We start from the raw sequence: 23321 nt of genomic DNA, 5'->3' as shown, positions 1-23321 counted from the left end.
GGAGGCACGCGGAGTCTGTTTGCTAGGGAAGGAGAAGGAACAATAGGGCTTCTCATGATTTCAATCGGTGCCTGCTGTGCAGTGCTTCAGTGTGTGCTCGTCTCGTTCCATAACTATTTCAATCATTTTTATCAACAGAAACATCATCTCGGGACTCTATCTCGGACTTGCCTTACGTCTCCACATAAATAGGATGTTATAGATGCTTTATCTGTGTTTTCAGTTAGCTTTTTTCCCCAACAGATCCAAGTAATATAAGTTGATGTGAATAACAGAAATCATCTGAGGCTCTTGTTAAAAACATAGATTCCCTGGCTCCTCTCCTAGAGATTCTGTTCCTGATTCTGAGCATCTGGAGTAGGGCTGGAGTCTTTAATGTTAGCACGGACCACAGGTGATTCTTATAAACACACAAGTTTGAAAACATGCTGCTAAGTGATTCACTGCAGTACCGCGTTCAATGATCTCTCCAGTACTTTTGATGTTTGAGACCCTAATGAGCCTAAATAATAAATAATCCACTGAAAAGCTCTATGCCTCATTTCAGCTCTCTCTTCTCCTAATTTGGGAAAACAGTAATAAACTGTGCATGCTAATACAAAGTAATGATATAAGGAAAGAATATAATAATGCAATAAAGTAATAAAGTAATGCAGGGAAATAATAGATTTTCATGATTAAACAGATCTTTTAACTTACTAAAATCAGGCCAATTTCACAGACATTGTCTTTTTTTTTCAAGCTCCAAATAACTTAAATCAGTTATTCAACTATACACATCCATAGCTTTCTTTTAATAAGCCTACACTAACCCTTTAGTTTCAGTGAAAAATCTTTTTTTATTATTATTGTACTTTAAGTTCTAGGGTACATGTGCACAACATGCAGGTTTGTTACATATGTACACATGTGCCATATTGGTGTGCTGCACCCGTTAACTCGTCATTTACACTCGGTGTATCTCCTAATGCTATCCCTCCCCGCTCCCCATAACAGGCCCTGGTGTGTGACGTTCCCCACCCTGTGTCCAAGTGTTCTCATTGTTCAGTTCCCACCTATGAGTGAGAACATGCGGTGTTTGTTTTCTGTCCTTGCGATAGTTTGCTCAGAATGATGGTTTCTAGCTTCATCCTATTTGCAGATGACATGATTGTATATTTAGAAAACCCCATCATCTCAGCCCAAAATCTCCTTAAGCTGATAAGCAACTTCAGTAAAGTCTCAGGATACAAAATCAATGTGCAAAAATCACAAGCATTCCTCTACACCAATAACAGACAAACAGAATCAAATCATGAGTGAACTCCCATTCACAATTGCTTCAAAGAGAATAAAATACGTAGGAATCCAGCTTACAAGGGATGTGAAGGACCTCTTCAAGGAGAACTACAAACCACTGCTCAACGAAATAAAAGAGAGCACAAACAAATGGAAGAATATTCCATGTTCGTGGATAGGAAGAATCAGTATTGTGAAAATGGCCATACTGCCCAAGGTAATTTATAGATTCAATGCCATCCCCATCAAGCTACCAGTGACTTTCTTCACAGAATTGGGAAAAACTACTTCACAGTCATTTTCTGATCACTGGCCTCGCTGCACTTGAAAACGAGGAAGAAATAAAGGCATCATATTTTCTCCTCTCTCATTCCTCTCTCTATTTCCTTTTTCTTATCAACTCTCTCCTTAGAGGTCTCAGGACAACAATAACCAGGTTGAATACAAAATGACAAGTGGGATCTGGCCATCACTATAAACCACCTGTCCTAGCTGACTTCTGAAAGAGCCAGTGACGTAGCGATACAGCTGCTCCCAGCTCCGCAGCAAGCCGCAGGTTACTTACACACCTCTTCTCCTCTGAAAACCAGAACCAGTTTTCCTTCTCCAGCCTGTCTTAGAGAGCTGTAATGGGCAAAGGTGTGAGAAGGGGCTTTGCAAATGTAACATTTTGCATAAGTATAAGATGTTATTTAGTATTAATATTGTTAGCAAATTTTAGTAATATTCAGTATCTAAGATATTCAACTTAGATATCCAATAAGCTATTCATTATCTAAGTTGAATACTGGGGGTATGACTCTAGATATCAATAAATATTGGACTTAGATAATGAAAGGCTGTTGTTCAGATGTCTGTTTAAAATTAGTGTGGACACATGCAGAAACAAACCTCCACTTATCCCACCTTACACTCATCCTAACCAGAGCTAAAAGAAAAGTTAGACTTTTCCAAATCAGAATTGAGTAGTACATAACTTAAATCTATTTAGGTATATTAGAAAAGCTAAGTTAGGCTCTGAAAGCAAATATATTGAAATATATCCTCTGTGTGTTTTTGTTTGTATGTTTTGTTTTTGGTGAGGGGAGGAGGTCTACCTCTGTTGCCCAGGCTGGAGTGCAGTGGTGCAATCATAGCTCTCTGAAGTCTCAAACTCCTGGGCTCAAGCAGTCCTCCCACCTCAGCCTCCTGAGCAGCTGGGACTACAGGTGTGAGCCACTATGCCTAGTTTTTCTAAGAAATATTTTTTTTGTAGAGACAGGGTCTCGCTATTTTGCCCAGGCTGGTCTCAAACTCCTGGCCTCAAGCAATCCTTACATCTCAGCCTCCCAAAGCACTGGGATTACAGACATGAGCCATCATGCCTGGCCTGTGTTTTAACTCAAAGAAAATTATTCTAGTCTTAGACATTTAAAAATAGAAAATACTGATTTTGACAAATTAGAGAAAATTGAAAGTTTAAGATTATTTTTATCCCTACAAGTCACTTTGGGAATGGTAACTTTTGTTCTAACAGTTCTGAGTCTGAGAATGTTTCTAAATGGAAAACGCTATGAAATGCCTCCCAAAGGCTAAGATATAGTTATCCCCAGTTGTCTTCACTCAGCTTCTATTAACTGTTCCTACTGGAAAAATCATTGTGATAGCTACAGTGAGATGATCACAGAAATAAAGTGAGTACAATAAACATTTTAGTGATGAGACAGAAGATCCAGGACACATGAGAACTTATTATTTTAGCAATTTTATTTATTTAGATGAACTTGTATCTTCCTTAGAACCACAATTAGATAGCTAGAATAAGCAAATAAAGAAAAAGCAAATGAATTAATTACTGATCCTCAAAGCATTAGAAATAATCTAGTTTCCTCCTGGAGCAGTTTGAGATTTGACTTAGTATGTATTCTGCTCTGTTAGAAACTCGCAAACGTAGCAATGACAAGTTGACATTAAAAGCTATGATCTTTGGGTAGATAGGGACTAGTTCTTTTTTATGTAAGCTCTAATTTAAATGCTTTTTAATTGATTCTTCAATGATTCTAAGTACTGGGGTATACACTGTGAAGTATTAGAAATATACATCATATTGTACCTGTCCTCAAGAGCATCCAGTCTAGTTGGGAAGATAGACAATACACAAATAAACATAAAAGTACAAATAATTTTCATTAAGGAAATAGGGTATAACGGTGAAGAACGATGGGGGAAGGACTAGAGAAGCTACTTCAGATGTTTGGCAAAGTCTTTCTGAGAGTGCAGGATTTGAACCTAGACCTAAAGGGTGAGAAGGAGTGAAGAGTAAGGGAAGCATTTCAGGCAGAAATAAGAGTGCATAAAACCCCCAGAAGGGGCACAAGCTTGGCCTACATGAGGAACTAAAAGGAAATCAGAATGGCCACAGCACCATGGATGAGGGAAGAAACCATGAGTGAATACAAAGTTCCTTTGTGTCTGTGGTTTCCAGGAGTTCTATACACTCATGTTAACTCACACTGGATCTTTAGCAATTTGTTAATAATTTTAGCTGAATTCTTCATAACAGCTAGTATGGGAGCCACGTCTTCCTCCATGCCCTGCTCCATGCAGTTGAGCCTGTGCTCATGTCTTGCCTTTGCTTGAAGGCACCTATCTTTCCTTAGATTTTAAGTTTATTGCCCTGTGACTTCAGCTCTCTGAAGGGTTCAAGAGAAGCTATAATTTTGTGTATTATCTGGCCTCTTCTTGTTAGTCTCTACAGATTTCTAAACAAAGTGTAATAGACTGGAATTATGTAAGACGTTTTAAAAGAGAGTAACAGATACAACAATGTCAAATGTGGTTAGTAAGAAACAAAATTATTCAACATGATGAGAAAATAGACCTAACTCAATTGACCAACTAAGAGTTTCTTAAGTTAGATTTACAGTTTTTCCGCCCAGTGAAACATTTACCATGTTACCAAGCTGAAATACAAATGTCAGGCACAAAACTCAAGATATTGCGGGATGTTGGTTTTTAAATAGTGCCATGATTTCTTCCAGATTACACCAGGAAGCAAGGCGGCAGCTGCCAACCTGTGTCCTGGAGATGTCATCCTGGCTATTGACGGCTTTGGGACAGAGTCCATGACTCATGCTGATGCGCAGGACAGGATTAAAGCAGCAGCTCACCAGCTGTGTCTCAAAGTTGACAGGTGCTTCTTAACTAATGGTAGTTAAATCTGATCTGTTTTGCAGGAGAACCTGAACCAGAACTATAAATAACTTCATCCTCCTAGCAAGGAGTACCACAGACCTAGTATTTTGGCTGGCTTTTTTGTATATCAACTACTTAATTCTTTACTAAAGTCAGTCAATCTAGCAGTTGTTGACAAATCATTTCTAAAAACGATTCTCTGGAATGTTAGAATAATAAAAGAGGCTGAAAGAATTTGTTCCAGTAATAACCCAGTTAATTAACTATGAAAATAGAACAACTATTAGCCACATAAACACTGAACAGCACAACTAGTTATATCACTGTTCTCAGTGTGATAGAGAATGGAATGGAATGGAGAGATTCCCCTGAAAGAGTCTCTTGATTTGCCCAACTGTAATTGTACTAAAAACTGGCTGCTAATATCCTGTCTGCCATTGGCTGTTTTGTACAGAATTCAGCCCAGAAGAACGTTACAGGTGTGAGAGTGCGTATGTACGTGGGCATGTTAAATACTGAGACATTTCTGACCCCACCCCCCAAAAACACTAAGAAATTGAGCCTGACCTCCTGCCATCAGATCCCTGATCCAAAACTGAACCATGATAATAGTAATTTGTTATAGTGGTTGTTACTGTGTGTTCATCCTGTTATGATTGTACTTGCAGTTTTCCCTGCTGTGGTACAGAAGGATCAATCAATCCACCAATCTGCTGTTTCATGGGGTGAAGTAGATTCTTTCACTCTCGATGCGTAACCTGTGTTCATGCCAAGCTTACAGTCCCTTAGGAGCCATTAGGTCGCAGGCAGATGCATGGGAAGGGTTGGACAAAGCACATTTCCTTGATGCCAGTAACAAATCCACCTGACAGATCACTCACTGTCTTCTGCAGTGGCCTCAATAGGACTGGAGGGAAGTAGGGAGGTCTAGGGACCTTGCCTGGTGGTCATCTGCAGAGTGTGCCTGCAGAGTCTCCCTCTCCTGTTCCCCACGTGCATTGCAGGCCTCCTTCCTCCAGAAACTGCACAGTGTACTCCAGGCAATTTTTATCTAGTCTACAGTCCCCAAAAGGACATTAAAAATGTAAGACTTCAGCTGAGTGTGGTGGCTCACACCTGTAATCCTAGTGCTTTGGGAGGCCAAAGTGGGTGGATCGCTTGAAGTCTGGAGTTCAAGACCAGCCTGGCCAACTGGTGAAACCCTGTCTCAACTAGAAATACAAAAATTAGCCAGGCATGGTCATGGGCACCTGTAATCCCAGCTACTTGGGAAGCTGAGGGAGGAGAATCGCTTGGACCAAGGAGGAAGAAGTTGCAGTGAGTCAAGATTTTGCTACTGCACTCCAGCCTGGGTGACAGAGGGAGACAACATCTTAAAAAAAAAAAAAAAAAAAAGACTAATTATATGGGAAAATACAGAATAATCAGCAACAAAGAAATATTGCTTTTGCGTAAGTTAGTGAGGGTTGCTAGTATTTTCACAAACATAATGGGAAATTAAAGTATACTAAAACTGAAAGTACCATTAGAATTTGAAGTTTACAAATTTTATTTTGTTTCCAGGGCAGAAACTCGCCTATGGTCTCCACAGGTGTCTGAAGATGGGAAAGCCCATCCTTTCAAAATCAACTTAGAATCAGAACCACAGGTATGAATTTTAGAGCAAACGTTATACGTTGTATTTCCTTTTAAATCATTGGGATGCCTTCCAAGGGGAAGAAGAGACAAATAGAAAAATTGAAACAAGCCACCTGATGAAGCTGTTGTCTGTCATTCTTCTCTGAGATTAATTTATATTATCCGTGTTTTCTTACATCAAGAAAAAGTAGTGTTCCTATGTGAACATCTTGTTGAAAGACAAAATATGCTCCCATCAGAAAGAATTTGGCTAAATCTACAGAGTCCACTTATTATTTTTTCATTTCTTGTGATGGACTTCTGTGAAATGACCGTGAGGTAATCTAAGGAGTTGAAGTTGTTAAAACAAAGCAAGGCAAAAATAAGGTCTACCATTTGAAACAGGTGCCTCCAATCTACTAGTTATTGTGAATTTCAATCCTTCCAGGTCTTCACCCAGATCTTATTTTATATTCTTCTTTAATTCTCACTTCTGGGATTCTGTAATTAAATTTACTCTAAGAAAAGAGTGTTGCCTAGTGTGATCATGGTGATATTCTGCCATTACAGCTGAATTATAAAAGATAAAGGATTTTCTCTGGAGGCAACTGTAATAAACTAAATTAATCTAATCATCTGGTGCTGATCTATGTCTACTTTCAAAAGGTCCAAAAAACCTGAAATTAAATCAAATCTTGATTGTGATGTACTGAGAAATCTAATTAAGAAAAGCATTTTATGACCTCGACATAGAAGCTCTAAAGGTTTAGAGATACAGATGCGTACATTTACTACCCCTCTTGAAACACATGTTCCTGCTAAACTGATTAGATATTCCCAGCATGTAGTTTTTCTATACAACTGATGAAAGGGAACTGAAAACACAGTTGTAATTTATGTTTAGAAGTATTTCCCCTTTCAAGAAAATCAACCCCTGAGTTTGTCCTTCAAGTTTTCCACTTGTCTCCATAAGCCTCTGATTTCTTTTGCGAAAAGATGTTGAATAACATCAGTACATGTATCTCCTAGGGCTTCTCAAAGATTAGAATAAAATAATACAAGCGAAGAAGTTGTCACATTGAGTTGTTCATAGAAATACTCAAATAAGTGGTAGCTCTCCTTATTATCAGTACGTTACCCCCACCCCAGTCTGGAATCAGAAAATCTCCTGGCCTTTCTTGCTGGTGAGATAGTTAGCTGCCTACGTGATAGGACATCCTAGAGGCTAGAAATGCCTTCTTCGTTGCTATTACAAGGGTCATGACAAGTGGATCCAAGCTTTATTTTCAGTTAAAATAGAATCTCTCCGGGAGAAGAAGGACCCTGAGCAATATAATCTTTAGAGGAAATGAGTTTATTAGATTGTTGTCCTAGAGTTTTGACTAAAGGGAAGGTGGAGTCTGAATCTAAAATCTACTAAAAGCAAAAAGGAGGAAAAACTAAGCCCCAAAAGGAGTGATCAGGACAGAGAATATTCATGAAGGCAGGAAGCTTGAGGCTGCTGTCTTCCCTCTAAGCCCCCCTAGCTCAGTAAATAGCCCACAGCTCAATAAATAGCTGACAAATGGATGAAAGGAACTGAAGGGCCTAAAAATGAGCTGTGCATTTTCTAACATTGCCAGGACCTGTCCTGGGAGCCAGTTCTCAGAATGGTGTTCTGCCATCACTCCCAGCTGTTGCACGGAAACTAATCTTGCAAGTTGAGTGGGGCCAGGCGCGTTGGCTCATACCTATAATCCTTTGAGAGGGAGAGGTATGAAGATTGTTTGAGCCCCAGAGTTTGAGACCAGCCTGGGCAACATGGTGAGACCCCATTTCTATAAATTTTAAAAATTAACCAGGGCATGGTGGTACATACCTGTAAGTCCCAACTCCTCAGGAGGCTGAGGTGGGAGGATCGCTTGAGCCCAGGAAGTCGAGGCTGCAGTGAGCTGTGATTGCACCACTGCACTCCAGCTTGGGTGACAGAGCAAGACCCCGTCTCAAAAAAAAAAAAAAAAAGAAAAGAAAAAGAAAGTTGAGTGGGATACTTAGGTAGGGTAAGTGCTCTTTGGGGTAAGTGAGCAAAAGATAAAATGGGTGGCACAGATAATAAATACAATGAGAAGGGATCTGAATGCTGATGGTGACTCCCCGTGACATACTAGGTGGGCTGGTGAATAATGATGCCTCTAGTCAACTTTTGCTTTGCTAGAAGAAAAGATTGGAAGAAAAAAAGAAAGTTCTTGAGGTAGAGTTCTCACTTGTATCTAGCCCTTTGCAGAGATGCCCAAGCCAACCTGCTTCCTCCCACCCTCGTCAATTTATCACCTGGAGGTAACACATGAGAAAAAGAGACTATATGGTGCTTTTGAAAATTAAAGTCAATATACATGCATTTATTGACCACTCAGCCTCTTACTACCTGGACCAACCAGATGGGACTCTGCATTTCCTTTTCCCTACACAGCACACATCCAATATTGCACTGCACCCTTTGCAAATTATTTTTCCATGCAAGAACTTCTCCTAATTTTTAAACCCAGTTTCATTAATGTGAGATGCAAGAAATGAGGCCAACTAGACAGATCTGACCAAAGTGCCAAATCCCCAGTGATCCTTCCTCATGGTTGCATCCCTCACCCTGGCATGTAGGGTAATTCAGCAGGTATTTACTAAGCACAAAGTGAGTTTAGACCAGGATGAGAGCCCGCGTCTTGCTAACACCGCTCCAGAACTGGAGTTTAAGGGTGATTCTCCAAGTTGTAGCTCTAACAGAGGCTTCTTTTGCAAGTCTGTGAGTATTAATTTATGACTATGGTTATTCTAAAGATGGGATTTTAAGGCATAATCCTAATTTTAAATACTCTGACCTCTTGTCAATCATGTATTAGCCCTTGTGTCCCACATTTGGGGGTTAGAAAATATGAGTATTTATGATACTACAAATGAGAAAAATGAGATAAAATTGCTTTTTTTTTTAAAGGTTAAGATTAGGTTAAGGTCTATAGCAGCCAGTCAGATGGAGCCTTTAAACGTTCCATTGCTTGGCGTCATGATTAATTCTTACTGACATCCTCTCCAAGAGGCCAGTGTTTGAAATGCTCCAAGATAAGAACAAATTCAGTTCTACTAAAGAACCAAAGGATTTCTACTCCTTATGAGCCTCTCAGGCCAGATTTCTGCATGGCCAGTTTATGTGACTTGATCCTTCAGGACAGACATTCCCCACACGAAAATAACTAAATTGCAGTCTATCTCCTGCTGTCCAAAAATCCTGTAAACTAGAACAAAATGTGCCAATAAAAGTCGAACAGTGAGTTTCACTTGTGGACTGAGACTGGAGAAAAGCTGAGCTATGGTTATAGGGTTTTTTGTTTTTCTAAGTAATACAAAGCTGTACAAAAAAGATGTCTTTTTCTTTTTTATCAAAATGATAACTCTGCAAATAGAGCAATCTTCTGGACAGCAAATATGTGTCAGTTAAAGAAACAAATGCCATTAATGTATCATGCTTCAAGATGTCATTGCAGATGAATAGCAAAAGGACATTGAGCAATGTGAAATTTGAGTTTTTGTTTCTCAACCCAAGTCAAACTTTTACTGTAAGTTATGTGACCTTTGACATTGGAATAAAATACACTTTTTCACTTTAATATCTATTTGTTGGGGAAAAAACGATATTCTACCATCCAAGCCCAGTCACAGATAATAAAATGTTAGTATGTTTATTTCTGGGTTTTTTCCCCTGTGCATAGGTTTAAGCTAAGGAGACGTTTACTTATACGGTTATAGGAATAGTTGATATAAAATTTTAATATCTAGATTTTAAAAATTTGACCGAGCGCAGTGGCTCATTCCTATAATCCCAGCACTTTGGGAGGCCAAGGCAGGTGGATTATCTGAGGTCAGGAGTTTGAGACCAGACTGGCCAACATGGTGAAACCCCATCTCTACTAAAAATACAAAAAATTAGCTGGATGTGGTGGCAGGCACCTGTGGTCCCAGCTACTGGGGAGGCTGAGGCAGCAGAATCGCTTGAACCCAGGAGGTAGAGGTTGCAGTGAGCCAAGATTGCACCACTGCACTCCAGGCTGGGCAACAGAGTGAGACTCCATCTCAATAATAATAATAATAATAATAATAATAATTTTTCCATGCTATCATCAAATAGCTAGATTTTGTTTTTATGAGTTTAGACTTGAATTTTAGGCATAAAGAGCATGTTAGGTGTTGTTTAGATCAACTCCCAGCCCCTGAATAAATGCCTTCAATGCAATCCTGAACACAATCTATTTTTCTGTACAAAAATAGACAATATGGTCCATTTTTCAGTACAAAGTGTTGCTCTTGACTAAGAGTATGTTAATGAAGCTATTTGTCCTTTTTCAAAGCTTACAGTCTCAAACCATAGCCCTCATATTTGCTTAATGTTGGGTGAACAACTCAAAGGTATACTGTGCCTATCACAATACAAGAAAGATGCTTTTCAGAAACAAAGATGGTTCTTATCTAAATAAGAAGAAAGCTATCTCCATTTCCATAAAAAGGATTGCATCCTCGCCAAAGAAGATGGTAGAGTTTACATACACAGTCAAGAAGAGTGTGCGATAAAGTCATTTTTATTTTCATAAATAAAAAGTGTTTTGGTAACTGGAAGGCAGCCCATATAAAACAAGCTTTCATAATCACCGTTTCCTCAAACTCTTCCCAGTGAGAGATGGGTAACCCTTGAAACTGCTCACTGGAGGAAAAATGATGGTAAGGGTGTCTTTACTGTTCATTTGAGGGGTGAGTATGAGGAGGGAGTGATTATAAATTTCAAACATGATGAAATATAATTTCTTCATCATGGCTTGATTAAATATAAGATCACTTCATAGAGTTTGTTTCTCTTATATACCCACCATTTTTTCATATATATATGATTTGATTTGATATATACATATGTATACATATTGTATGTAGATATGTATGTGTGTATATGAATCAAACATACTGTTTCTGTTGGAGATGGTTCTGAATCGTAAAGATTATCTGAATCTTTACCTGTGAGCAGTCTCCAAGTAAGAAGCTGAAAGGTGAAGCCTTTGACTGCTGTCGTGTCTGAGGTCATTCCGAGGATGCGGGAGACCGCTGGCCATGGCTGCATCCTCTTCACGTCAGCAGAGTTCTGTCAGGTTACTTAGCTTTCACTGCGACAGCTCTAGCATTCTGTTAGTTCAAAATGTTGTTCCTTAATATAAGCCTCTAACATTTAAACTAAAAATGTTAAATGTATCAATTCATGGGAATCATTACATATTGAATTCCTAAGAAATAAGAATGATTTGGGTGGTTTTGTCTAGACAGAATAAACACAAGAGCTGGACTATATTAACTGTTGCATACACTTTTTTAACTGGTATTTTCAGTTACTTGTGATTTTTCCAGGAAAAATAAAAATGAATTAAAGTGGAACAGCAGACTTCTAATTGGTTTTGTCTTTTGATTACATTTGACCATCAACAATGATGTAAGCCTTGGATAGAATGTTACCTCTGAGTGCCCCACTTAAATTTCTTGTTAACCTTTGGTGTATACACCTCATTGTGCTTTTTGGAATGACTCTAAAAGCCCATAAACTAATGCTTTGCAAAGCCTAAATAAAAATGTTTGCAGCCTGTATTAGAAACACTTTCTTTTAAGATCTGAATGTAAAATAGAGGTTGTTGGTTTTTTGTTTTTTGGTTTTTTTTAAACAAATTATGCATTTGTGATCTTTGCAATATATGTATAACCAAAACCGAAAATTGCAAAGAAATTGCTTGGAGCTGATTAACTACATGCTGCTATTTAGAAATTCTACTAGAGATTATGAATGCACAAATATTTTCAGAGAAGTTGCCTCATTTACAGGACAACACTACCTGTATTTATTTATCATCTTAAGGCTAAGAAGAAATAAGGGCAGAGGTATTTTCCATAAGGCTATTATATTATGTTAGTTTTTATTAATTCAATTCTACTTACCAAGACTTTAAGGCAGGCCTTACTTTGTTTAAGGAAAAAAAAAAAAAAGCTAAGCTCCACAAAACAAGTGATTCAGTAATGCCTGATTCTTTAATTAGCCTGAGAGACTTATAATCCACCAGAACTAAACTAGGCAGTTAGGCAATTAGCGTGCTGTCTTCTCTCATATCAAAAAGGCTTGAATCATGGCCATTGTCATTACTTACAATTATTTCTAGTTTTTCATGCCATAATAATGGCTAATTATACTGGTTAATCACAAAACTCAGCCAATCCAAATTCACTAATAAATCAGCTAAAACATTTAGATTGCGCCATTTATAAATGTTTAGCTACACACATTTTCGCAGACTCTAGGATTAGGCATTTTTCTAAAGCTGCATTTGATGGTTTGGGTCATTCTGCTCCCTAAGAGCAGCTACAATAATGTTAATCAACTCCTTGGCCGTGAGCCTTTATTATGAAGGAAAAAAGTTAAGTGAACAAGATATCAGCCAACTCAATCACACTAGAAAATCACAGACTAAATTGAATTCAACTCAGACCTTCTTTCTGGGTTCAGGAGGCTGTTAAAATATGCTGTGCAAGGTTGGTGAGAGAAAAGCTGTTCTTCACCGCATCACGGATTCTCAGGTCCCCTGAGATTTGGGGCAGGTGGAGCCAAAATCTCCTAGGCTAGGATTCGAAGCTGCACCCCATTGCCCTGGCATAACTTTTGTTTTTTAAGTGAGCTTTGCCAGTAGGCCCGGATAGTAGAAGAAGGAGGACGCTCAGGAGAACTGAAAGAAGGTGTTTTATAGGAAGTTGTTCATATTCTCAGGCACAAGAATCTTCTATGAAAAACTCTGGTCTTACACCCGGGGAAGAAAGACTCTCTTTTCTTTCCTCCTCCTTCTTTTCTTCTTTTTGTTTTCGACAGTCTGTTTTCTAACAGAAAAGCATAACCCACAACTTACCTGAAATGAAGAGAGAAATAAATACTACAGGATCTTTTAATGCTTTAAAGACAATAATCTCTTTCCAGTATTATTTCAAATAATTATATATGTTTGTACGATTTCAAATCTGGAACACTGGTGCCACATTCACAAAAGTAAATGAAGTTGATGTGAATGTGTAAGGGAAAATAGTGTTAGAAAGATTTATCTTACTAATTCTGCCAAATAGAAAGATTTGGGGCCAGGTGCAGTGGCTCATGCCTATAATCCCAGCACTCTGGGAAGCCGAGGCAAGTGGATCACCTGAGTTCAGGAGTTCGAGACCAGCCTGGCCAACATGGTGAAACCCCATCTCTACGAAAAATACAAAAATTAGCTGGGCCTGGTGGCATGCACCTGTAATCCCAGCTACTCGGGAGGCTGAGGCAGGAGAATTGCTTGAACCAGGGAGAAGGAGGCTGCAGTGAGCCGAGATTACGCTATTGCACTCCAGCCTGGGCGACAAGAGTGAAACTCTGTCTCATAAATAAATAAATAAATAAATAAATAAATAAATAAAAGATTTGGAAAGAGAATCAGTGACCTGTGGTTGAGCATATTCCCTTTTGCTTTTCTTCTGTTGCTTAGAAGAAAAAAGTTGTAAAGGCTTTATGAAATTATAAATCTGTATAAAATCTGGAAAACATGATTCCCACATTAAAAAAAATAACATAGGATTTCAGATCATTCAGACATGTTTCCAACTCAGGGTTGAGGACTCTGCTGTTTGGTCCTTTTCCCAGGGAATAAAGTGAAAATCCTCCTGTGAATCACACACATTTTCTCTCTGAGTTACTGACTTTAGTCTTTTGGGGACTAGAGTAAACATGAAGAGGTCTTCAAACACACAGCATGAAATCATCACAATACAAAAGGAAGGGGTGGTTGTGTATGCTCTTCCTTCTTTCATAAAGAGTCTTTCAATTATTTTTTCTAAAATTAAGGTTACAGCTTAATCCAAGTTAAGAACTTTTTTTTAAAGACGTTTTTGAAAACGCGTCTTTACCTGGCTTAGTTTGAATGATTCAGGGTAGTTAGTTATTCATAAACGCTCATTCTCCTTGTTTTGTTCCCTCGTTTCTCAAAGTGGGGGAAAGTTTATCAATATATCAATATAAGAGAAACCATATGTAAATTCTACTTGAGAAAATGTTAAGTATAATTTTGGAGCCAAAAATCCCATTTCTGACACAAAATGTCTGCATTCAAACGACTCATTAGAATTTCTTAAAGCTATAGATAAAGAAGTCAGGGACAGATAAGAGATGCAATGTTTAAATTATTTTATAATATTTTAAATAAGGTCCGTTCCTTTTCACCTTAACATCTGATCAGTGAATATAGCACATGTAAAGTTCAGAGAAAACCATGGAAAATGTATGGCTAACTCCTCCTCTAATCTTTCCATCAATCTCGTCGTGGGTAAAGATGCCTTTATTAACAGTAGTGATGCTGTTGGTTTCGCTCACTAATGGCTTTCTTGTGCGCTGTGTGGCTCTGTGTATTTTGTCTGCCATTGTACAGGAATTCAAACCCATTGGTACCGCGCACAACAGAAGGGCCCAGCCTTTTGTTGCAGCTGCAAACATTGATGACAAAAGACAGGTAGTGAGCGCTTCCTATAACTCACCAATTGGGCTCTATTCAACTAGCAATATACAAGATGCGCTTCATGGACAGCTGCGGGGTCTCATTCCTAGCTCACCTCAAAAGTAAGTATCCGACTCTGCTCTGGCCACAGTCTACCTAACAGTGATAGTATGGTTTCTTTTCTTTTCAAAAGTCCAGCTCTTGCTGTTTTATTTTTACTTTCCTGAAGGCACTATCAGATTTCTCTTTTAAAGACAAGCATCTAAAACATGTTTCTAATTGCTGTGGGGCCCGGTCCGCCAGTGCCTGACCATTTAGTGGATAGATGGTTGAAAAGAAGAGATGGTCCTGGTTCCATCATTACCTTTGCTAGTTATGACGATAGTTGGTGGTAAATAATCCTCTCTGTACAATTATCATTCGTTTAATCTTATCTGAAAAAGAATTCGTCTTCCACTGAGGGGCCTTTTTAACGCTTTGTTTTTACAGGATGTGAACTACTTTGAACACAAGCACAATATTCGGCCCAAACCTTTCATAATCCCGGGCCGAAGCAGGTCATAAGCTGTGAGATTGTGAAGTTTGCAGTGCATGCTTCTTAAATCAGTTCTTACTAATCATCGAGAAAAGTAACTTGTAGATGTTTGGAGTGGCTTTTCTCATTGCGAAGCTTATTTCAAAAGCAAAAAGAAACAAACTCACTTAGCAGAGTACAGAAGCCAAATAACTTTCATTTCCAAGAGTAAATATTGACAGGATTACAGAGCTGTGAAATTTTATGCAATCACCACGTGTATTTATAGTGAACACCCCTGAGGCTCTGGGGATCCCATCCAGAACACCGTGACCTTTGAGTCGGGCAGTCGGTGTATCTATCCCAGGTCAGGAAAGCCCTGCCAGCGGGAGCAAGCATGGAAACCAGCCCCGGTTAGGAGCAAGGAATCAGGTGAACAAGACAGAATGAGAAGGAGCAAGCTCTTCCTTCTCGTCTCTCAGTAGAGAAACTGATCATCTTCAGATCATCCTTTTCAAATATCTTCTCTAGAAATTGAACTCCAACCTAAGGGGAAAGAAAATAATGCCCTGTATTGCCAAATCAGGAAACAGTGACTTCAGGAAACCTCAGTTCCATCCTTCTGACCTCAGCTAAGCCGGTCAGCCCACAGGAAGGAAGCTGGTGGTTAGACTGGATTGATTCTGACAGGAACATTGAATATGATTTACCGCAGCTGTTGCAAACTGGTGGCCCATAGGTGGATTTATTTCACAGGCATGTTTTATTTAACCTTTTTGTTTTAAAAAAATAATGTAAGTGCCTTTAGACAGAACATTTAAACTCACCATCTTGTCAAAATGCTCATCACTCTTCAGTGTGTGAGACGTGGCTCATTTTCATACATGTGTGACCTCCTGGCCCCTCTAGACACCCGAGCTTATGACTCCTGCCATAGGCTGTGGAGAGGGGGTCATCCCGTCTGTATGATTTCCATGTCCAGACCTTTCAGTAAGCTACAGGCAGAGTCGGGTGATTGTCTCAAAACATGCCGGACAATTCTTGTGATATCAGATCCAGGAAGGAGCCCTGGACTGGAGGAGCAGGAGAAAGGCGTTAAGAAGGCAACCATGAGTGAACATATCTTCCTCCACTAGAACGTGAGCTCAATGTCTGCAGGGGCCTGGTCTGACTGGCTCAACATTGTACACCCAGCACCTAGAAATGAGACAGAATAAATGCTCAATAAGCGACCATCTACGAACAGAAAAAATAAACGCCCAATAAATGCTTACTGCATAAAGGAATCGAATCCTGAGGGTGCACACCATTTCCCGAGCGAGTGGCAAGAGTCCAGAGCTGTCTCGCTCCCGATGCTGGCAGCTCTGTGTCCTCTCCTGCCTCTCTCTGTGTGTTCCCTCGTTCCCATTCTGTTCTCATCTGCATCTTTTCCGTTTCTCCACTTTCAGCAGCTTCCCCACCCCAGCCCAATCCCAATAACAAAACACTGGATTTAAAGTTAAAATGATACAATATTTTACTGTTGAATATATACAACTTCCCAAAAGAGCACAGTAAAATTAATAACTTGCATTCTTTTCAGGTTAGTGTGACTAAGTCCACCCACACCAGCTCTAGGGCTTCAGAAGGCTTGGATAAAGTGATATGTTAGAGTAACACTTATCCTGCCTTTACTAAAAACCTGTAACATTCAATTTTATAAAAAGTCAGGAAAGTCAGAGAATCCTAGGTATATAATCGCCTTTAAAAAATGTTTTTCATTTTAACTGAAACATGGGGATAATGACAAGCCGCTCATAACGTCATTTGAGGATAACACCTTTTAATATAGCTGAATTTGGAAGGGAGGAGGAGAGAAACAGAAATGAGGGGATTTGCTTAAAAAACAGATGCCAGTGCACAAATCTTAAAGAACTATAAGGCCTGGTGTGGTGGCTCACACCTGTAATCCCAGCACTTTGGGAGACAGAGGTGGGAGAATCACGAGGTCAGGAGTTTGAGACCATCCTGACCAACATGGTGAAACCCTATCTCTACTAAAAATACAAAAAATTAGCTGAGCGTGGTGGCAGGCGCCTGTAGTCCCAGCTACTTAGGAGGCCGAGGCAGGAGAATTGCTTGAACCCGGGAGGTGGAGATTGTAGTGAGGTGAGATCATGACACTGCACTCCAGCCCAGATGACGGTGTGAGTCTTCAAAAAAAAAAAAAAAGAAGAAGTAGAATTGTTAAAGAGTGCCCCAACATCCTTCTTCTCTTCCTGTGCCTCCTCACTATTTGCTGTAACTTCTGAATTTTTTGTTCCCACCAAACTATTCTTCATCAAGGTGGAATTGTAAGTGGCTGCATACCAACCTACAACTACATGTGTTTTTAACTTTTAAAACAACTGTAGTTTTTGTTCGGGTGCATACTACTTGTACATGTTTATGGGGTACATGTGCTGTTTTGATACATGCATACAATGTGTAATGATCAAATCAGGGTAATTGGGGTATCCATCACCTCGAGCAGTCACTTTCTTTGTGCTTTGAAACATTCCACATCCACTCCTCTAGTTATTTTGAAATATATAAATAATTGTTGTTAACCATAGTCACCCTATAACTACACTGTTATGAACTTCTTTAATCCAAAGTAAGTTGGACATGCTAGTGCTGGGCATGGTGGCTCACACTTGTAGTCCCAGAACTTTGGGAGACCAAGGTGAGCAGATCACCTGAGGTCAGGAGTTTGAGACCAGCCTGGCCAATGTGATAAAACCCCATCTCTACTAAAAATAAAAAAAGTAGCCAGGCATGGTGGTGCACGCCTGTAATTGCAGCTATTCAGGAGGCTGAGGCATGAGAATCACCTGAAGCCGGGAGGCAGAGGTTGCAGTGAGCCGAGATCATGTCACTGCACTCCAGCCTGGGTAACAGAGTGAGACTCTGTCTCAAAAAAAAAAAAAAAAAAGTAAGTTGCACATGCTAAATTGTTAACAGCTTAATTTCCCTGGGGTTTTACTATTAGCTATGGTTCTTTTGATTATTTCATCATGACTGAAGCCTTTTAAAAGACTGGTGTTTTCACATGCAAATATATAAAATTTTTAAGGCGAAAGCTACAGTTAAATACATATGTAAGGTATTTTAGATCCAAGTGATAAAATACAATCCTATGAGTGGTTTTTGGACAAGTTGCTTCCAGAAGTATGCCCCAAAATGTCTGTACACACCCCAGAGAAATTAGCAATCTGTCAAATGATGTATCTGGGCATGAAGTAATTGACTGCATTATCAACCTCACGAGTGGCCTTGCCAAGTCACTAAGTCAGTCTCAGAAAATCTCATTAGCATCTACCTTTCCAGGTCATCAGGAACAAGTCGTGGTGACCCATGATGATATATCCCCGGTGATAGCCACAGTGACTGGAATCCATGAAAACCCGTTTTACTTAAAGGATCAGTTTAAAAGATCTTTTTAAATTGGCCCAGAAATGTATAAAAGTTCATCCTTGTTTGCTTAGCGTTCATTTCTCATTTATTTGATAGACATGGGCCTGATTGATAAAGGAACTAGGAATGCATGCTCAACTAAAATTACATAGTGCACAAATATGCATTTACTATTGACCCTCAGAACATGGGTTTAAACTGTGCAAGTTCACTTATATGTGGATTTTTTTTCCAATAAATATGTTGGAAAAATTTTTGGAGATTTGCGACAATTTGAAAAAGGTCACTAACTGTAGCCTTGAAATATCAAAAAAATTAAGAAAAAGATTTGCCATGAATGTATAAAATATACATAGATAGTAGTCTATTTAAGTGTTAATAGACTGTTTATCTGTAAAACTTCCGTTCAACAGTAGGCTATTGGTAGTTAAGTTTTGGAGGAGTCAAGTTATACATGACTTTTATAGCAGAAAAATATTACTGATAACTACTATAAGACATGACATAACTGTAAGTTCTAAATTGATCATAGTTTATCTGCCCAGTACGGGCACTATGTCTGGCACATAGTAGGGTAAGAGTAGTTATAAATGCCAGTCGAGTAGGTTCATTATTGGGAGGCTGAAGTCTCCCAAGATTTAACTCTGTTTCAAATCCCTAAACTGATTTCATAAGCTTCATTACACTCAGGTTAAATCCACGTGATCCTGACTAAACTGCACTGCGACTGAAAATGTCCTCACATTCTTTTACCAGCTGCAGGCCATTTCAAGAGTCAGTATAGACCCTACAAAAACGGTGAATAGCCCACTTGACATTTTGGTATGTGATCTAAACATTGTACAGTCTGGGTTTTCAATAGGTTCTCAAAAGGCAGGAAGTGAAGGAGCAAGCTCGTATTCACCTGTCTGGTTTAGGTTATGTAGGTAGTTAAATTGGATAACACAAGACAAAAAAAAAAAAAAATTTAAACCCATTTAGTGACATGAGTTCTCCAGACTAATCAGGATGCAACATTGCTGGAGTGGAAAAAGTTCCTGCTCAATATCATTTTGGTTTCCTATCTTTATATGGGCTGAAGTTAGCATTAATACCTCTAGAGAGTAAATGCAGATATGGGGCCATACTTGAGACCAGAGACAATCTGGACTTAGAGGTAAACACACCATATACATCCATTCTCTGTCTTGAGCTTACGGCGACACTAACTGGAAAGTATGATAGATGTGTATATTAATACTAATATTTATTTTTGCTTTGTCTTAAATGACTATGCTTTTTTTACAAAAATCTCTTGGTATCTCTCATGCACGTGGGAAAATGGACTTTTTAGTCACTAGCATGTCAGTTGTTAACTGACCCCTATCCAGTTTCCAAATAGAATGTGAAATCTCCCTAGTTCTTCGATTTGCATGACTGGGCTTTGATGTTTTAATAAGTCTCTGAAATGCATCTTTAAAAGGAAAAGGGAAATATGCATGGGATAGATGTGTGCTTCTGAAATTGTGCATAAAATAGCTATGTAAGAAATATAAGCATCAAAAGAGTGAAACACCACTTTATTTCTCCTCTAATCATTAATATCAAGGTGACAAGCATTTATTGGTTTCTTTCTAGGGCTTGTATTAAACCACTGAACAGCTGTCTTAAAGGGTACTCCTCACAGAATTAAAGAGTAAAAATAGAAAATATTAAAATAGTAACAAAATATTTACAAGATAGCCTTAAAACATAATCTTTACCATAAAACCTGCAAGTTACCAATTACTATTTAATTAAAGCTCAACTGTGTTACTGAAATATACTTCTGATTTTGAAATGTTGAGCCCAAATATGTGATTTCATCTTCATGCTGCATGTTCGGTATTCACTAAAACTTGAATTTTAAATGTTGCACTTGAGAAATGTAAAAGGATGTCCAGCCAGTGTAATTTTCCTTCATCATTTGTCTGTGATATTGACCAGTTTTAAAGTCTTTGGCCTATTTTTAAAAAGTGAGGATAGCTGCAAATTTTCTACTTACTTCATATACAACTTTTCTACATGTAACCCTCAACTTACACATTGCCTCGTAGAACAGAGCCAAAAAATGCAGTATCACCTGTACCTTTTAATTTTATTAAACTTTTTTCAATCACGAATTTTTCAACATCTTCCCTTTTTAAACAAATTCTAGTGACAAATCAAGATTTGGTTTTATTTTGATGTAATTCACCTCTCACTTTTGTCTTCAATTCCTTTTAACCTCTCTGTACCTGTTCTCTGTGTTCTTCTGTCTGGACTGTCTGGCTCCCTGTGCCATCTCTGTGTAACGTGGTCATTAACACAGTGGATGCAGTACTCCCTCCGGGATTGACTGTGGCAGTGGACGCAGCACCCCTTCTTCTGTCAGTACTGTTAGTACCATTTGCCCAGGTGACTTGAAAGTGGCGGCTAAGCTGGCCCCTAACATTCCTTTGGAAATGGAACTTCCTGGTGTGAAGATTGTACATGCTCAGTTTAATACACCTATGCAGTTGTACTCAGATGACAATATTATGGAAACACTTCAGGGTCAGGTTTCAACAGCCCTAGGGGAAACACCTTTGATGAGGTAATACGAGTCTTTTTGAACCATGGGCATATTAACTAAACACGTGGGCAGTGTCAGCTTTACGGGTGTCTTTTAACATTGTCTTAATGGAAAGAAAGCTATGTGAAAAGCTTTTTAAAAATACTAAGGATTTATTGCAAATATCTAGGCTTGATGGTAAAGGTGATTTGGGGAATTATCTAAGTAGAGCTTTATGTGTCCAATAGCAATAAAATGAAACCCTGTAAGGACCAAATGTATATGTCTCTCAAAAGCTACAATGTACTTTACAAATGTGTGGTGTAATACTTCTCAAAGTTATTTATAATCTAGTATACCCTATGTCCTTTGGGGATCAAAAATGAGGAAGGAGGTGGGAGGTTTACAGGAGTGTTATGAGATGATTCTTCTCTCTTCTGATAGAGCTTGTGGAGAGGTCACTATTTACCCATTTAAAATGTTTATTGTACGTGAAGGTTTTTGGGTGAATACCCTCAGGCTATTAATGTAGATATTGAATTTTTGCTGGTCTTTTTTGACTCATTTTTTCTTTGTTATAACTCTTTGTTCACAGTACTTTTGCCATAAAGATTTTGATTAAAAATATTTATTATAGGATAAAATCTTATTGCTTCTTTCACTATTACAGAGTCACTATTTATAAATTAAATTATTATAATGCTTAAGAGTGTTAAATAGTGATATCCCAAAGCTATCTCTTGGGATGAACACATTGAATTAATAATAGTGTAAGATATCTCAAAGCCATTTGCAAATATGACATAGGTAATAAAAATATTACAGATAGTATGTTTTCTAGATAATACAATAAAATGATATAAAATAATAAAGTTTTTAGTGTTAAACATATAGTATTATGATAAAATTCTTTATTGCCCATTATGAATATATTTGTAGAAAGCATGTTAAAATAAAGCTGCTGTCATTATAGTAAATGAATTTCAATGTGGCTATTTTTAAAAGACAGTGCAGTCAATTACAGCAGATATAAAAATGTAAGTTTCTGTATTACAGGCTTTCAAACCCTGAGATGTTAAATTCCTAGAATTTACAAGTAAAATGATACCTTTATTATTTCCAGGGGTTGACAAATTAGCCTTAAAACTAAAAACATATTAAACCATATACTTTTTGTTTAATATCAAAAGTAAATCTGAATTTTACTGACAGTTTGATGACTGAGAATAATCTAACTGGGTGCTTACTGCTGCACTTTCCGTCATGTGTATATTGCCTTTTCTCTGGGAAAAGTTAATTTTGTTCACATCTATCATTATATATCCATCAGACCCAAGTCTTGTTTTTCTTAATTACTATTTCCTGACAATTATCTTTTACTTTCCTTCTAAAGTATTTTGCCAAGTGGAGGAGTGTGGATGCAACTCCTCGATTTGTTGTTCAATGACATTTCCAAGGCAGCCTTGTGAATTCACATTATGCTTTTAACTATACTAGAGATTCACTTGAAAATACTAGACCTCTGTTCAGGAGTGGCTGTGCATAGAGTAATGGCTGAGTATTGATGTCTGTGGCCTCTTGCACGTCTGGTGCCTCCCAGCGCCTGATGATGCTCCCCGCTGTGCCTGTGTTTCAGCGAGCCCACGGCCTCGGTGCCCCCCGAGTCAGACGTGTACCGGATGCTCCACGACAATCGGAATGAGCCCACACAGCCTCGCCAGTCGGGCTCCTTCAGAGTGCTCCAGGGAATGGTGGACAATGGCTCTGGTGAGCAGCCACTGACACCCGCTGAAACGTATTGATAGAGGCCACTGCAGGCGGCGGGACAGGGAGGACAGCAAACATACTGGGAACAAAAGTCTAAAACTTGGTTTTAATTGGGAGCCAAATGAATTTTTGCTCAGAAGGATAGGATATGGATGGTGCCTAGTTTAAAAAAGGAGATTCTGGGACATGTCCAAGTAGCCACCAACTGAAGTCATAAAAGGACACCAAAGACAAATTGCATTAATGGTTGTCAAGGGCTAACTCAGCTTACAAGTCATGAGATATCATTTTAAACAAATATTGTCAAACTTCTCAGCCTCCCCCCACACTCTGGAGTATCACCATCATCAAAAACTAAACAACACTCTAACAAACCCTTGCTATGTTCCATGTTCTGTGAAAAGTATTTTGCACACATTATCATTTA

General features: G+C 38.6%; 1 protein-coding gene across 4 annotated transcripts in view; it reads left to right on the top strand.

The window, feature by feature from the left end:
- The window catches only part of PDLIM3 (PDZ and LIM domain 3), a 40086-nt gene that overhangs the window by 5989 nt on the left and 10776 nt on the right, over positions 1-23321 (top strand). The window contains exons 2-6 of one of the 4 annotated variants that reach the window (XM_012000184.1): positions 4299-4450; positions 6016-6100; positions 15117-15184; positions 20906-21169; positions 22764-22894. In XM_012000184.1, coding sequence (XP_011855574.1) covers positions 4299-4450; positions 6016-6100; positions 15117-15184; positions 20906-21169; positions 22764-22894 — 700 coding nt within the window. Of the gene's footprint in view, positions 1-4298; positions 4451-6015; positions 6101-14561; positions 14750-15116; positions 15185-20905; positions 21170-22763; positions 22895-23321 lie in introns of all 4 variants that reach the window. The other 3 variants (XM_012000185.1, XM_012000186.1, XM_012000187.1) reach the window with 3 other exon arrangements.

Source organism: Mandrillus leucophaeus, unplaced genomic scaffold, assembly GCF_000951045.1.
Source record: "Mandrillus leucophaeus isolate KB7577 unplaced genomic scaffold, Mleu.le_1.0 Scaffold62, whole genome shotgun sequence".
Taxonomy (NCBI): domain Eukaryota; kingdom Metazoa; phylum Chordata; class Mammalia; order Primates; family Cercopithecidae; genus Mandrillus; species Mandrillus leucophaeus.
The sequence above is the reverse complement of the archived record's forward strand: the minus strand, read 5'-3'. Positions and strand labels throughout refer to the sequence as shown.